This window comes from Peromyscus eremicus, chromosome 5 (genome assembly GCF_949786415.1).
Source record: "Peromyscus eremicus chromosome 5, PerEre_H2_v1, whole genome shotgun sequence".
Classification (NCBI taxonomy): Eukaryota; Metazoa; Chordata; class Mammalia; order Rodentia; family Cricetidae; genus Peromyscus; species Peromyscus eremicus.
Window position 1 is genome coordinate 115,738,161 of NC_081420.1, and position 16,098 is coordinate 115,754,258.

The 16,098-nt window shown below is 39.5% G+C and overlaps 1 protein-coding gene across 2 annotated transcripts in view; it reads left to right on the forward strand.

The window, feature by feature from the left end:
• Iqcm (IQ motif containing M) overlaps nucleotides 1-16,098 on the forward strand; it is a 467,544-nt gene that overhangs the window by 206,486 nt on the left and 244,960 nt on the right. For both annotated transcript variants that reach the window (XM_059264269.1, XM_059264270.1), the window contains exon 8: nucleotides 14,995-15,110. In XM_059264269.1, coding sequence (XP_059120252.1) covers nucleotides 14,995-15,110 — 116 coding nt within the window. The remainder of the gene's footprint in view (nucleotides 1-14,994; nucleotides 15,111-16,098) is intronic.

Here is a 16,098-nt window from a genome sequence, read left to right on the forward strand (position 1 = left end):
ATGTGCTAGCACACAGCTTTTGGGCAGCTGAGGAAGGAGGAACATGAGTTTGAGGCTGGGTTGTGTATACAGATTGTGAGACCCTGTCTCAATAGAAAAATCAAAACCAAAAGCAATTAGAAAATCCACTTGCTAATAGATGAATAATTAAACATCTCTTCTGTCGCAGGCATGGCAACTGTGGGCTTCAACAGACGCTGGTCACAGCCCTAGTCTTAGAGATTGCTGCCAGCATGAGCTGTGTATGTCATAGTGACTTCTGGCAAAGATGAGAAATGAGGTGTTTGCAGATTGCACTTTGGATGAGTCTACGGGGAACTGGCCCTTGAGTGCTGTCTTGCAGGAATCCTCACTTCCTAAGCCCTGGAGTTCTCTAAGCCATTCTGCCAGCAGGCTGTTCCCTCCTTCCTGGGAAGGGACGGCAACTTCTGAGTCTTGAATGATTTTATCCTTGCCTCAAACACCCAAAGTTGTATCATTGATGGTAATTTTAAGGAAAATGTTTATTTTTATCTTTATTTGTTCAAAGGAAGTTTCACCAAAATGAATTTCCTGCTTTGCAAGTATAAACTGTCCTTTTTAGAAAAAGAGCAAAATTTAGTTTTTACTGTAATGCTTCACAAGAAGCAAACGTTCACGTTCTGGGCTAGCTCCAGAGCTTGATTTTGTCTATAATTTTAACTTAATTTTGCTTCACAATATGTGGCTATATTTTTAATGTATTTTTCTAAGCTTCCAATTAGATATGGTTTATTGCAGAAAATTGAACACTATCAACCCCACCACCAAATAAATACTGACAGTTATCTGATATTTCACTACCCTGGAATGATTGCTGTTAACTTTAGATATATTTTATCCTACCTTCTGTTTTCAAGGCATAATTTTTTTCCTAGTTAAACCTCACAGCTTCATGGGGACACTTAGGGGTTGTTCCATAGCATAGTGAGAGGCTTCGCAGAGGGGAATGGAGTGCTTCAGCTGTTGCAGAACAAGTTGTTACAAAGGAGACTAGTATAGTTGTGTAGGTGTAGGTGGGTTCATGTGGTCCTTGGGAAGAAGACAGAGCACCTTAAGAAGATCTTTAGCCTTCTAGCAGCGGGGGGACTCAGCGTATTTACAGCCTGAGAGACTGAGCCACCTTCCCTTAACCAAGGGCATTTTCATTGTTCTCCAAATTTACACTTAAGCAAGTTGATTTCCATATCCTCAAAACAACCTGCATGGGTCTCCAAAGGGACAATGCCAAATGCAAACACTCAAGTAATGTCACAATTTGTTGGACTGTTCCCAAACAAGTTTTGCATATGCTTTGTAGCCTTGGGGAACTCTCAGACAAGATCACACAGAGGACATAAGAGAAACAAAAGGTAAGTGAGAAACAGAAGGTAGATAAAGGCTGCCTGCTCCCACTCTGGAGCTAGGCCAGGTGTAGCCCAGGGGGTATTCTCCCACAGACAAGTCATTAAGTTCTATGAAAATGAAAATAGCCATTTATTGTTCTTGGATAATCTTTATTGGATATCTGTGTACAGGCTTCCAGTGAAGTTAGGTGTTTGCCCACGGCAGTCCACTGGATCTGGGCTTTTGGTAAACATAGCCCAGGAAGCCACTTGAAAGCTCACAGAGCTTTTATAGTGGGTTGAGTTCAAGCTTATGTTTTAGAATCTAATGATTGGGTTCTTGGGAAAGCCTGCTATGCAGATGAGGCTGCGAGCAGGAAATAGGCAGCTCCTGCCTTTAAGTCTAGAATGCATGGGAACACATGATCCTTTAAGAGTCAATTGCACTATCAGAAGAATTCTGCTTCTCTTCTGCCAGAATTTCAGGGTCTTCCATCCTTAATTTGATTCCTGTCTTAGTCTTCAGAGGATTATGTGGGTTGTCAAACAAAAAGCAAGATTTTCTCAGCAGATTTGAGAATTTTTTCCTTTGGCCTTTAAACACTGAAGAAAAGTTACTTATAAAGTTTCTGTTTTGCAACTTTTCTTTATTCAGAAAATCCTGTTGTTGGTCTATTATTTATTGATTCTTTTGTTGGGTCGGTCCCAGAATGAATTTGAGAATATCTACGTTTTATACCTTGCACATGTTTTCCTTTTTCTTTTTTTTTTTAAAGATTTATTTATATTTATTATGTACACAGAAAAGGATGCCAGATCTCATTACAGATGGTTGTGAGCCACCATGTGGGTGCTGGGAATTGAACTCAGGACCTCTGGAAGAGCAGTCAGTGCTCTTAACCTCTGAGCCATTTCTCCAGCCCCTGTTTTCCTTTTTCAAATCTGTACAAAATATTCTTTATTTTTATTCCTATAATTTAAATTTTCATTCCTCTAATTTTGTAGGATATAATTATAAACAAATGTATTTTCAGTTACTATCACCCAAACTTAAAAAAAACAAACAAACAAACAACTATTTGCTAGAAGATTCTGATCATTTTTCAATTCAGGAATTTATTACTGATAAGGATTCCCAACATGCTCCCACAGTTGGGGATGGTCGCGAGAATACCCAGCGGGACCTAGTCACTTCTGCCTAGTCATTTCCCTGTCAAAACGTTTGGCGTGACCAGGACCCCGTGGCTTTGTGCAGTTGAGTAAAGCGCAGCGCAACCATGTGATCTATGCGCATGTGTGGAATAGCCGCATGGGCCTGTGTGCACAGCTCGGCCCAGCCTTTATAAGTTGGCACCATTTAAAACTCAAATGGCTGAAAGACATTTAAGGAATTGCTCAACATCCCTAATCATCAGGGAAATGCAAATCAAAACAACTCTGAGATACCACCTTATGCCTGTCAGAATGGCTAAGATCAAAAACGCTGAAGACACCTTATGCTGGAGAGGATGTGGAGCTAGGGGAACTCTCCTCCACTGCTGGTGGGAATGCAAGCTTATACAACCACTTTGGAAATCAATATGGCGCTTTCTTAGAAAATTGGGAATCCATCTCCCCCAAGATCCAGCTATACCACTCTTGGGCATATACCCAAGGAATGCTCAACCACACCACAAGAGCACTTGTTCAGCTATGTTCATATCAGCATTGTTTGTAATAGCCAGAACATGGAAACAACCTAGATGCCCTTCAACTGAAGAATGGATAAACAAAATGTGGTACATATACACAATGGAATACTACTCAGCAGAGAAAAACAATGACATCATGAGTTTTGCAGACAAATGGATGGATCTAGAAAAAATCACCCTGAGTGAGGTAACCCAGACTCAGAAAGACAAACATGGTATGTACTCACTCATAGGAGGATACTAGATGTGGAACAAGGATGACTGGACTGCTACTCACATCACCAGGGAGGCTACCTGGAAAACAGGACCCCAAGAAAGACACGGGGATCGCCCAATGACAGAGAAATGGAATGAGATCTACATGAACAGCCTGGACATGAGTGGGGGTAGTGAAGGGCGAGGGTCGAGGGAAAGAGAGCTTGGGGGAGTGGGAGATCCCAGCTGGATCAACAACAGAGAGGGAGAACAAGGAATAGGAGACCATGGTAAATGAAGACCACATGAGAATAGGAAGAAGCAAAGTGCTAGAGAGGCCCACAGAAATCCACAAAGATACCCCCACAACAGACTGCTGGCAATGGTCAAGAGACAGCCCGACTGACCTACTCTTGTGATGGGATGGCCAAACACCCTAATTGTCTACAAACCCCATCCAACGACTGAGGGATCTGGATGCAGAGATCCATGGCTAGGCCCCGGGTGGAGCTCTGGGAGTCCAATTAGTGAGAAAGAGGAGGGTTTATATGAGCGAGAATTGTTGAGACCAAGGTTGGATAAAGCACAGGGACAAATAGCCAAACGAACGGAAACACATGAAATATGAACCAATGGCTGAGGGGTCACCAACTGGATCAGGCCCTCTGAGTGGGTGAGACAGTTGATTGGCCTGATCTGTTTGGGAGGCATCCAGGCAGTGGGACCGGGTCTTGTGCTCATTGCATGAGTCGGCTGTTTGAAACCTGGGCCTATGCAGGGTCGCTTGGCTCGGCCTGGGAGGAGGGGACTGGACCTGCCTGGACTGAGTCTACCAGGTTGATCTCAGTCTGTGGGGAAGGCTTTGCCCTGGAGGAGATGGGAATGAGGGGTGGGCTGGGGGGGGGGAGGTGAGAGGGGAGGGAGGGGGGAGAACAAGGGAATCTGTGGCTGATATGTAGAACTGAATTGTATTGCAAAATAAAAATTAAAAAAAAAATAAAAAATTAAAAAAAAAAAAAGTTGGCTCCATGATTTCCTGTCCCACTTCACTCACGTGTCTTTCCACAGGCCTGTGCACATCTGTCCCTCTCCCTTATCTTAATAAAGCTCTTGTTAGTGGATTCTGTCGTGTTTTGTGACATTTCCTCGCAGGGTAAGAGTGCCACAAAAACCAACAATTACCTAATGTGACTTCATTTATAATTGTCCTGCCTGATTTCATCTTCAGTAATATGTGATTTGTTACAGAGCTACTTATTTTTGTCTTCACTAAGCTCTAACGTCTCCTCTCCTTTTCATCTTTGGATGCTCATCATCTGCATTCCAGGGGTGCTTGCCAAGTCCAGTCATTTGGTATTCTGTGCTCTCAAACACACTCCCACTGATTCCAAACTACATTTGAAGTCTCCCATTTACATTTTTATTTCTTTGTATTTCTTGTCTTACAAAAGGTGCTCATTTCTAATTTTATTTTTCTAACAATTCTTACTAGTTTTGATAGTCTTATTTTTTCTTTACTTATTGTTTTTATAATGAGAATACCAAACATTTTTCAAAAATTTGACCCTGGGTCTACCAGAATATTTTTTGGAGAAGGCTGGAAAGGCACTTCAGCAGTTAAGAGCACTGACTGCTCTTCCAGAGGACCCAGAACCCACACGGCAACTCACAAACATCTATAATTCCATTCCTAGGGGATCTGATGTTCTTTTCTAGGACCCAAGGGCACTAGGTATGCATGTGGTACATAGACATATATGCAGGCAAAATAATGATAGAGATAAAATAATAAAATAAAATTTAAAAGGTTAAAAATATTTTTTTGATTTAAGTTCTTTTCCTGGAATTTTATTTGAGACCATATTTGTCTCCTGTGGTTGCTATAACAAATGATTGGACATTTATAACACATACCATCCATCTGGATTACACTCAGACAATGGTATCACACTTGCTATGTCAATTCTGTCATGATTGTTTTCTGAATATAATCTTAGAGGCAAGAAAAATGAAATCAGCTTCACTGGACTTAGCATGTTTATAGTTCTGGTTCCTTCTTGCAACTCTAATGGTGAATCTATTTTGTTGCTCTTTCTGGCTTATGGATGATACCTGCATTCCTATTACAATCCCTGTCCCAGTCACTCTGATGTACTTGTGGCTTCCATCATTAGTCTGTTCCTCTTGGGCTCTCATATATCCTTTGGCTTTGTAAAGACACCTGTTATTACATGCAATGCCCACCAGGATAACCCCAGGTTATCTTTCTTCTCTAAATCCTTAATATAATCACATCTCAGAAATCTCTTGTGACATAGAAGGGAACATTTACAGGGTTCAGGATGTCAGTGTCTTTGGAGGCTCTGTTGAATCAGCCATTGGTCCGTCTGGTCGACATCAAATTCACATCCAGGTTTATACAACATCCTGTCAGTTTTCTGTGAAATGGGGACAGCATTGGTATCCATGACTGTTAGGGTTAGTGTTAGATTAGATCAGGAAGTGTGTTGTGAATTGCTTTGCAAATTGAATTTTCAGTACACATTAAGTCACATTACCATGGATATAGGCCTGCATAGAGAGAAGGAGCTTTATTCCAAGTGAGTGATTGCAGTACAGCATGTGATTTTTTTCTCAGCTTTACCCAGTTTACCTCAGATATATCAATTACCTGCTCTTGGTAGTTGATGGGCGCCAATGTGTTGTTCTCTACTGTCCCCAATACTTTTCAGATATACACCTAGAACACTCTGGCTCTGCTGAGGTAAGATCTTTCTCACTCTGTTTCTTCATTCTTATCATTATCTACTTAGGGCATGAAAAATTATAATCCTCATGCATTGCCACCAAACCTGCCAGTTCCAGCCTCTGCAATGAGCTTTTCCCTTCCACTAGAGTTATAGCATACTTTCTTCAGAGTCAGGGTTGCGTTGCTAGAGTTGTGGATTCCAAGTAGATTTTGATGGAGTGAGCAGAGAGAGATGTTTCATTTTCTTACTTTCTGTTAGGAGGTATTAAGCCTTTTCTCACTATCTTTCAGATTGAGAATGGAGATTATTTTAATGTATACATGAATGACTTTCCTTGATTGAGAATGGAGATTATCTTAATATGTATATGAATGAGTCTTCTTGATTTATTTACATTTATCCTAATTAAAGGAAGAATTCTCTTCTGCCAATTGGTGGTGAATGACTGGAATTTATGTGTTGTGACCATGAGAATTTCCAGCTTTTCCATTTTCCCTGTGGCATTTTACTTGGTTGTAAGGGCTTGCCTCATGGGTGAAGCTAACAAGCAAATAGAACCAGAAATCATAATTCTTTCTGAACATTTTAAATTCATGGAAAGCTTGGATGTATCTGCCAAACCTGTTGAAATACTTGAGAATTCAGAAAGAAAGGCAGCTGAGATGCCACTGTTCTGCACTGTACCCTTTCATACTCAGAAGCAAGTTCCCATGCACTTTTCGAACTTGTGCTGCTAGGCTTGTGCATTGGCTTTCCATCTGTAAAACAGTTATATTTGGAAGACATACACAGATTAGTCTTTTGAAATAATCAGGGCTTAGAACATAATGACCCCCAAACATGGTGCCATCAAGTGCTGAATATTTTTGGCTAAAGAGAAAGCTGAGGAGGCAGAAAGGTCTTTCTGACCCTCCTCTGTAATCACTTTTATCCCCAATACAGGTTATAGAAACTACAATTTCTCTCTTTCGAAGCAAGCTATTAAAACACAGGAGAGTCGCCCCTTTGATCACATGTCCCCCTTTGTTCTGAGCCCTTCCATGACAGAACAGACGTCTCTGAGCTTCCCTCCTAGTCTGTGACTGTTCCACCATTCCTCCATGGTTAATGTTAATTTTAAATAGGAGGAGATTTGGAATTCTTGGCCAATGTTACTATCCCTGTATCAAACTAATATATTTAACATTAATTAATTTAACATTAATTAAAGCTATCATTGCTGTGATAAAATGTACTGGATTAGAGGCAGCTAAGGGAAGATGGGTTGATTTTGACCTAGAGTGTGAAGGTACAGTCAGTATGATGGGGAAGGTGTAACAGTGAGGGCAACCTCAGCTTTGGGGGCAGGAGTATAAGGCAGCTGGCTACACAGTTTTACAAAGTCAGGGAGATGAATTCTGGCATTTTGCTGATGTCTTCCTCATTCCTTTCTTCTTCTGCCTGGTACCTCCTTCTATGGCATGGCATCGCCCACATCCAGGATGAATCTCCTCAGTTAAACCACTCTGGAGACACTCTCACAGACCCCTGGAGAGGTGCTCCTCCATCATACCAGATCCAGTCAAGTTGAAAATCACAATTAACCATCGTAAGACTTAAGTGTAAAATGTGTTTTCCGAGGCTCTTAAGGTTTATGTCATGTAAAGCTTTGATAAATGTACAGGATTTTCTCTTATTAATCAGTTTTTACAGGTGTGTCAGGCATGACCTTCATAATGTTGAGGAAATTATTGTTTTTTTTTCTTCCACACATATCTTTATTTTTCTTGAATCTATTTCAGAACAGTTCATTTTAAGCAAACAAAAGAAGGTAGTTTTAGTCATGTTAGAATGTATACATTGTTCATTTTGTTTTATAAAATAATATATATGAATTAATTTAAATGGACTTTTTAGTTATTTATTCTAAAATTCAACTAATATAGCAGATAGAATTCAGCTACCCAATCAACTTTTTTAGGTTTGATTATTCAAATGATTAAGATGCTATTTGTCAACTCTAGCTTACCATCCCTTTTAATTATATAGATAATCAAACTAAGAACTGCTAATTCTCTCTCCTAACTATTAATTGTTTGTAATTACCTACAGATTAAAACTGCATGTGTAATTAACTCTAAGAATTAATTGATACAAAAGGATTGGTAGAAGGGAAACAGAATGAGCTCAGCATTAAAGAGGCTCTGGGGACCCAGGACCACTAAACCCATTTGGTTCCGTCATGTCCTAATAAAGATGTATTGGCTTTTCACTGGGGCATCCTGCTCTGTCATGGGCAGCTGCATGGGCTGTTACTTCAAAGCATTTAGTCTCTTGGTTGAGTGAAACCTTGTATATGAAGTTAGAATTGCAGTTGTCTTTTGCCAGCACCCAGATGAACTGAGCAATGCAGGGGCGGGTGCTAGCTAATTCGTTTCCTCAGCCCTCTGCTTTCTCCTCTCATTCTCTCATGCCTTGGTGACATCTCCAGGTACACAGCTTACCAGTTTTCTGTGAATCATTTGAGTAATTTAAATTTCTACAATAACTATACTTATTAGGTTTTAGAAATATCTTCCACCTATGTAAATAATTGACTCATGTTAAGCACATAAATTGGAATAAAAATGGAAAAATTAAATAAAAAGCCCTTTCCACTTTAGTTTAGAAACTGCTGTGGGATGGTCTGTATGTCAAGTGTGTTGCTGATTGGTCAATAAATAAATCACTAATTGGCCAGTGGCCAGGCAGGAAGTATAGGCAGGACAAGGAGGAGAATAAAGCTGAGAAGTGGAAGGCTGAGTCAGAGAGACACTGCCAGCCACCATGATGACAAACAGCATGTGAAGATGCCGGTAAGCCATGAGCCACGTGGCAAGGTATAGATTAATGGAAATGGATTAATTTAAGCTGTAAGGACAGTTAGCAAGAAGCCTGCCATGGCCATACAGTTTGTAAGCAATATAAGTCTCTGTGTTTACTTGGTCGGGTCTGAGAGGCTGTGGGACTGGCAGGTGAGAAAGATTTGTCCTGACTGTGGGCCAGGCAGGAAAACTCTAGCTACAAGAAACTATTGCCATTATAAATATCAAGATATTAGACACCGAGGAAAGATGATCTGGTGGAAACATTTTGTCCCAAGAAAAGGCAGCACTTTAGAATCGAATGGTAAAGCATTTCTGTTCCCTGGTGGGTTTGTATTGCATGGGGTCTTCCACTTTTATGACTTTGCTGGTTGGAATGCCAAACTCGTGCCAAACTGGTGCCGGAAAAGCATTTTTAATTGTGCCTAGATATGGCAGTGAGCTGTGCTGAAGACAGCAGAATAATGTGAACTTGCGGTATGATAACATCTTTTTAAAAGGAGAGCCTAAAATAAGACTCAAAGAAAAGCAAAATCAGGAAGATATCAGTATGAGGAGTTCTCTGGCACTTGTCTTTAATGTTCAGGATTTACAGCTCTTTCTGAACTCCTTATGTGTCTCTTTCCAAAATATGGTATTTCCCAAGATGTTTAAATTCCTGAGTGTTTTGTTCTGTCCTGTTGGCTAATATCTGGGATTACTGATAAAAATTTTAATTATCCCACCTATTAATGTGGAGCCTGCTCCTGTGAAGCCTGCACACACACACACACACACACACACACACACACACACACACACACACACACACCCTAGACTCCAAGTCTTTATTTCTCTGTGGCATCATCTTAAAAGGTTGTTGACTCTGATGAGTTTCTGATAATTTAGTCTGATATATGACTCTGGTTTTCTTTAAACTGTAAGCTTATAACTTTGGGCTGACTTTGTAGGGTAAACTGGAGTTTGTTGCTTGTCACCTTGTGTGCTGGCTTCTGAGGGGGAGTCATTAGCATACATCAGTGTGTGAATGATTGCCTTGGAGATTTTAGTAGAGGCTTTACTGCTTCCTGGAGTGGAAAAGTTATAGCTATATTTTCTAGTGTGATACCTACATACTGGAGGAAATAATACATGGCCTTCTCAACTGCACAAGTCTGTCTGGTGGGTAAACAGGATAAAATATTTGAAATTGCTCCGAATTCTCCTTTAGAAATAAATTGTGTGGTATTAGTTCCATATGGGCTTTTGATCCATTGGTGGTCAGGAAGATCCCCTGCTTTGCCCATATAATTTAATTTACTGAGACCAATTCTGTATTCTTTTGAATTTTCCTTTTATATTTTCTTGTTTTAGTATGTAGTAATTGTATAGATTAATGAATTTTTTTAAACACAGGACTGTTTTCTTTCTTTTTTATTTAAACTTTTTTTTCATTTTACATATCACCCCCAGTTCCCCCTCCTTTCTCCCACCACCCCCCATCTTTTCCCATCCCACTACCCATCCACTCCTCAGAGGAGATAAGGCCTCCCTTGGGTAGTCAACAAAGTCTGGCATACCAAGTTGAGACAGGGCCTAGCCCATCCCCACTTCATCAAGGCTGAGCAAGGTATCCCACTATAGGGAATGGGTTCCAGAAAGCCAGTTCATGCACTAGGGATAAATTCTGGTCCCCTTGCCAGGGGCCCACAAACAGATCAAGCCTCACAACTGTCCCCCACATTCAGAGGTACTAGTTTGGTCCCATGCAGGTTTCCCAGCTGTCAGTCCAGAGTCTGTGAGCTTCAGACAGCTCGGTCAGCGATCTCTGTGGTTTTCCCCATTGATCTTGACCCCCCTTGCTCATATGATCCCTCCTCCTCTCTTCAGTTGTTCTCCAGGAGCTGGTTGGCTATGGATCTCTGCATCTGCTTCCATCAGTCACTGGATGCAGGTTCTATGATGACAATTAGGGTAGACACCAATCTGAGTACAGGGGAGGTAAGTTCAGGCACCCTCTGCATTGCTGCTAGGAATCTTAGCTGGTCATTCTTGTGGAAATTAATGGGTTTCTTTAAAACCTTTACACACAGGCACACAACATACACAACACAACACAACACAACACACACACACACACACACACACACACACACACACACACAGGGTTTTAATCATGGTCACACCCTCAGTTACCCCTCCTTAGACCCCTCTTTCCAGCACTCTCCTCTTTCACATACCTACCAATGCCTTCTCCCGACTCATACTCTCCTGACTCCTGTACTGCGATACTGTGTATGAAAACTGATACAACATGACCATCCCCTGCTCCATATATTTTTTTCTTAAATGACACAGTATCATTCTTCTTTATGGTTGACTGAAACTCAATTGTGAATACTCCACATTTTATTTATCTGTTTATATATTGATTGGCACCTATACTGGTTCTATAACCTAGCTGTTATGATTAATACAGCAATAAAATATGGTTGTACAGGTATCTCTGTAGTAAGCTGATTTTGTTTTTTTGGGGAAATATACCAGGAGTATTATAGCTGTATCATATAAAAATTCTATTTTAATTATTTGAGGAATGCCCATATTGAGTTCCATTCTGATTGGACTAACTTACATTCCTAACATTAATGGGTTGTCTTTACCCAACCTGGCATCTTTAGCATCACTTCTTATTTTCTGTTTTCTTCATGATAGCCATTCTGACTGGCATGAGATGGAATCTCTATATAGTTTTAATTTTCATTGTCTTACAGCTCAAGATTCTAGATATTTTTTCATGTATCTGTTGGTCTGCTGCCCTTCCTCTGAAGTGTTTTTTTCAGATAATTTGTCCATTTATTGAGTTTATTATTATTATTCTTTTTGTGGTTTTTTTTTTTTTTTTTTTTTACTTCTTATACACTCTGGGTATTAAAATAACTGTTGGATGAGTAGCTGGCAAAGATTTCTCTCCCATTCTGTAGGCTATCATTCAACTCCATTGTTGCTTTTACTGCAAGATGCTTTTAAGTTTAATATAAACCCCCTTGCTATTTTGTTGATGTTAGTTTCTCAGCTATGAATGTGCAGTGTTCAGAAAAATCTCAGCCTCTGCTGGTATCTTGAGGTGGTTCATAGCTTCTAATCTTACATCCTTTGAACTGTTTTGTACAGGGGAGACAGGAGTCTGGTCACCTTCTTGTGCAAGTGGATGTGCCCTTTTCCAAGTACCACTTGCCCAGGAGGCTTTTATCCAATGTATATTTTGGCACCTTTTCAAGAATCAGATGGCTGTTGCTGTGTGGGCTGAGGCCAAATTGGATTCACCAGTGTTCACATAGCTACTTTACTTGTATTCTAATGAGCCAGAAACATGGGCCCATGCCAAGTAAGATACTGTTCTCATCCCAGAAAAGTTTACGAATTGAAATCAGAGATTGGAAAGAGATGTGCAGTTCGCTGCAACAAGGCTTCTTAAACTTTTGGACTAGAAACCCCCTTTTGCCTCAGAAATTGTGCCCCCAAGTATAGAGATCTACAAAACAGGCATACAGATCAAATGTTTACTGATAAATCGAGGAAGTCTATTTTAAAACACTTCTTTGGTATACATGTAACTTTACCATGAAAGATTAAGGCAAATTTGCATAATAATGACATAGATGTTCTTGCTTACTTTATAAAAAGAATTAAACCTTGGCTGAATATATGAAACTATAAGACACAGAATATCTTCATCTTTTTTCAGAGTTTATTGATTTTTTTCTTTTTGTTTTTTTTTTTTCAAGACAGGGTTTCTCTGTATAGTTTTGGTGCCTGTTCTGGAACTCACTCTGTAGCCCAGGCCAGCCTCGAAATCATAGAGATCCGACTGTTGCTGCCTTCCAAGTGCTGGGATTAAAGGCATGTGCCACCGCTGCCTGGCTAATAATTTATTTATCTTTATTTTATTTGCATTGGTGCTTTTGCCTGCATTTATGTCTGTGTGAGGGTGTCAAATCTTGAAGTTACAGACAGTTGTTAGCTGCCATGTGGGTGCTAGGAATTGAACCCACGTCCTCTGAAAGAGCAGTCAGTGCTCTTAACCACTGAGCCATGTCTCCAGCAGTTTATTGATATTTTTATACTCATCAATGCTGAGAACGTTGCATCACATAAATTGTGTAATGCAAAATTGCAGTAGTATGTTTAGAGCCATGCCAGAAATTGTTGGAAATCGTTCCTACTCCCAAGCCAACATTTATTTAATATATATAAAAAATGATGCTCAAGCCAGTAACTCAAACAGTACTTTTAAAAATCAAATTCTAATATAGTGCAATCTAAGATAAAGTAACTCATGACTTTGATGCTGAGGGTTGAAGTCTCTGCTTTTTTAATTAAGAGAAGAAAAGTTTCTATTGTAAAAGAACTATGGTTGACAGCATACGACATATGTCATCTGGAATTGGAGCGTGCATGTGTATGCAGGAATGAAGCTGCGGTGGAGGTGCACAGTACAACATGGACACCGATTTATTGATTTTGAATTAATTTTAGGTTGTCATACATTCTGAAACTTTTTACTGTTGCCATTTTTTTTTTTTTTTTTTTTTGCTGCCACCCAGATTCAAGTATACAATCACATGGGTCTGCCATATGGAATTTAAGACGCTGGGAAACAGACATGCAAGCATTCATTGTGGACATATTGTGAGGAAAGAGGGTAGAATAGGAATTGTGGGATATTGCTTTGAATACATTAAGAAACCTTCACAAGGAAGCTGGAGAGATGACTCTGGTTAAGAGCACTGGCTCTTCTTCCAGGAGACCTGGTTTGATTTCCAGCACCTACATGGTGGCTGCCAACCATCTGTAACTCCACTTCCTGAGAATCTGACACCCTCTTAGGGCACCCATAGGCAATGGATGCACATGATGCACAGGCATACATTAATGGAAAACACCTATACAAATAAAATAAAAATAAATATTCAAAAAAGAAAACTAACAAAAAATGTGAGGACTTGCTAAACCTCTGATTGGTTCTATGTGACCCTGTCTCTCCCAAGGGCCTATAAAAGTCCCAATTAAAGTAAAAGGCATATGACCTATTCCTGGTCAACATTTTTTGTTCTTTTAATCTAATCAGTTCTCTGTAAGCTGCTTCTTAGTGAAATTTGCTTCCACTAAAAATTTTCCTGACCCCCCCAAAATTTCCTGTGTATATATTGAGTCAAGAATGAAAGTCATGATTTATTGTATTCCCTTTTTAAAGAGGTTTTAAACTTTTTGATAGATACCAACCAGACAATTGCATAAAAATAAAATGTGCATGGGTATTATTATATCTGTGCAATAACATTTACCTTTTTTTGACTTAAATTTACATTTTTGCCCCCTATAAGACATTCAGCCTATGATTCCATAAATAAACTGGAGCAATTAAATAAAACAATTACTTCTGAAGTCTCAAAATTCTTGTGTAATACATCATAGATGACTATTGAACTGATATTTTTAGACTAGAATTTGAGTAAATATTAGGAAAGTTGGAAATATGATACCATTTGGCTTTCTTGAATGACAAGATTGAACTAATTATTCTCTTTAAAAAAAATAACAGGTAGTTTTGAGAAAAAAAAACCTTAGGTGAGTCTCAAATCTCCCCATCATTTATTCAAAGACAAGATTGCAGCCGAAATCCCATGGAAGAACTGAGGGCCTCTTCTGGATGTTTCTTCTCTCATTAATATTCACCTTAGCACTGTTAACAGTTTCATTTACTTCACAGTTTTAAAACTTAGTTTTTAATCATAATTTTCTGGATTTTTCTTTTAATGTACTTGCATTCCTTTTCTTCTTATATGTGCCATTCACAAATAGGATTTTGCTTTAAGTCTTCTTTTTAAAAAGGAAGTCAGTGTTCTTGGGAGAAATGAGTGATGAAAATGAACTCATTAACCTTCTGGTGGGCACAGTGCATGCAATAAAACCACGAAGCTTTGCTGTGAAGGAGCCAGTTCATTCACGTCTTTTTCTGTGAGTGCCATCGCTTCTTCATCTCTCTCTGATGAGATGACAAGATGTGATTTTAACACAGAAAAGTGAGCCCATAAAAATGATTTGTTTTCCTCTTTGTATCATTAAGCAATATGATCAGTGTGTACTCTTCTTAGATAAATATTATTTCAACCTCTATCCACATTTCCAGCAGAGAAAATGCTTTATGATTGGCGAAGCTTTGCATGGAGGAGGTCTTCTCGTCCACCTCATGAGTCTACTCAGAGCTTAGCTGGATCATCAGGAATATTTAAGGATTATTATATGGTAAGTATTTTTAAATATAGACATAGAGTTTACTTGTTTTTTCCCAGAAAAATATTGGGTCAATTTTGATTTAAAAAAACATGAAATTTTAATGTGGACCTATTTTATTCCTAAACTCCCCATTGAAATTCATCGTTTTAGCCAAGTGTGAAGGTTCATGCCTGCAATCCTAGCACCTGTGAGTCTAAAACAGGAGAATGCCTATGCATTTGAAGCCAGGCTAGGCATCAGTTTTGAGATACTGTCTCAAAATAAAAAACAACCTTACACATACACATACACAAGTTTTCTCCCCCAGAAGCAAAACTTGAGCACGTTTATCATGTTTTGTGTAAAATTTACTAATTACCTTGACCCACAGTACTGGTTTTCCTACATTTTGTGATTGCACAGCTACTGTTTTTGTTTTTGTTTTTAAATTGTATCAAGAAGTCAAATAGAGACTGAGGATGATGACATCTGTTCAAAGTATGATAATTGAAAGACTGAGAAAATCCAAATGCAGTTTCCTGATGACCTACTTATGGCTTTTAGAATAAAGGCTCTAATTCAGCATGTGAACCTCTGATCTGACAGTCTGGGTCTTCTATCAGAGCAAGTCCTCAGATGCAGCTGTGTGAATACCACAGGAAATTCATGTTTAAACGTCTTTAGTACCAATTACTTTTTTCTTTTTTATTTAAAAGTTTTTTTTTTTCATTTTACACCTCCCACCCTTCCTCCCATTCACCCCCAACCTTCTACCTACTCTCTCCCCCATCCACTCCCCAGAGAGGATAAGGCCTTGCATGGGCGGGGGGGGGGGGGAGTCAATAAAGTCTGGTATATCAAGTTGAGGCAGGACCAAGCCCCTCCCCCCTGAATCAAGGCTGAGCAAGTTGTCCCTCCATAGGGAATGGGCTCCAAAAAGCTAATTCATTCACTAGGGATAAATTCTGGTCCCAATTCCAGGAGCCCCACAAACTGCCCAAGCCACACAACTGTCACC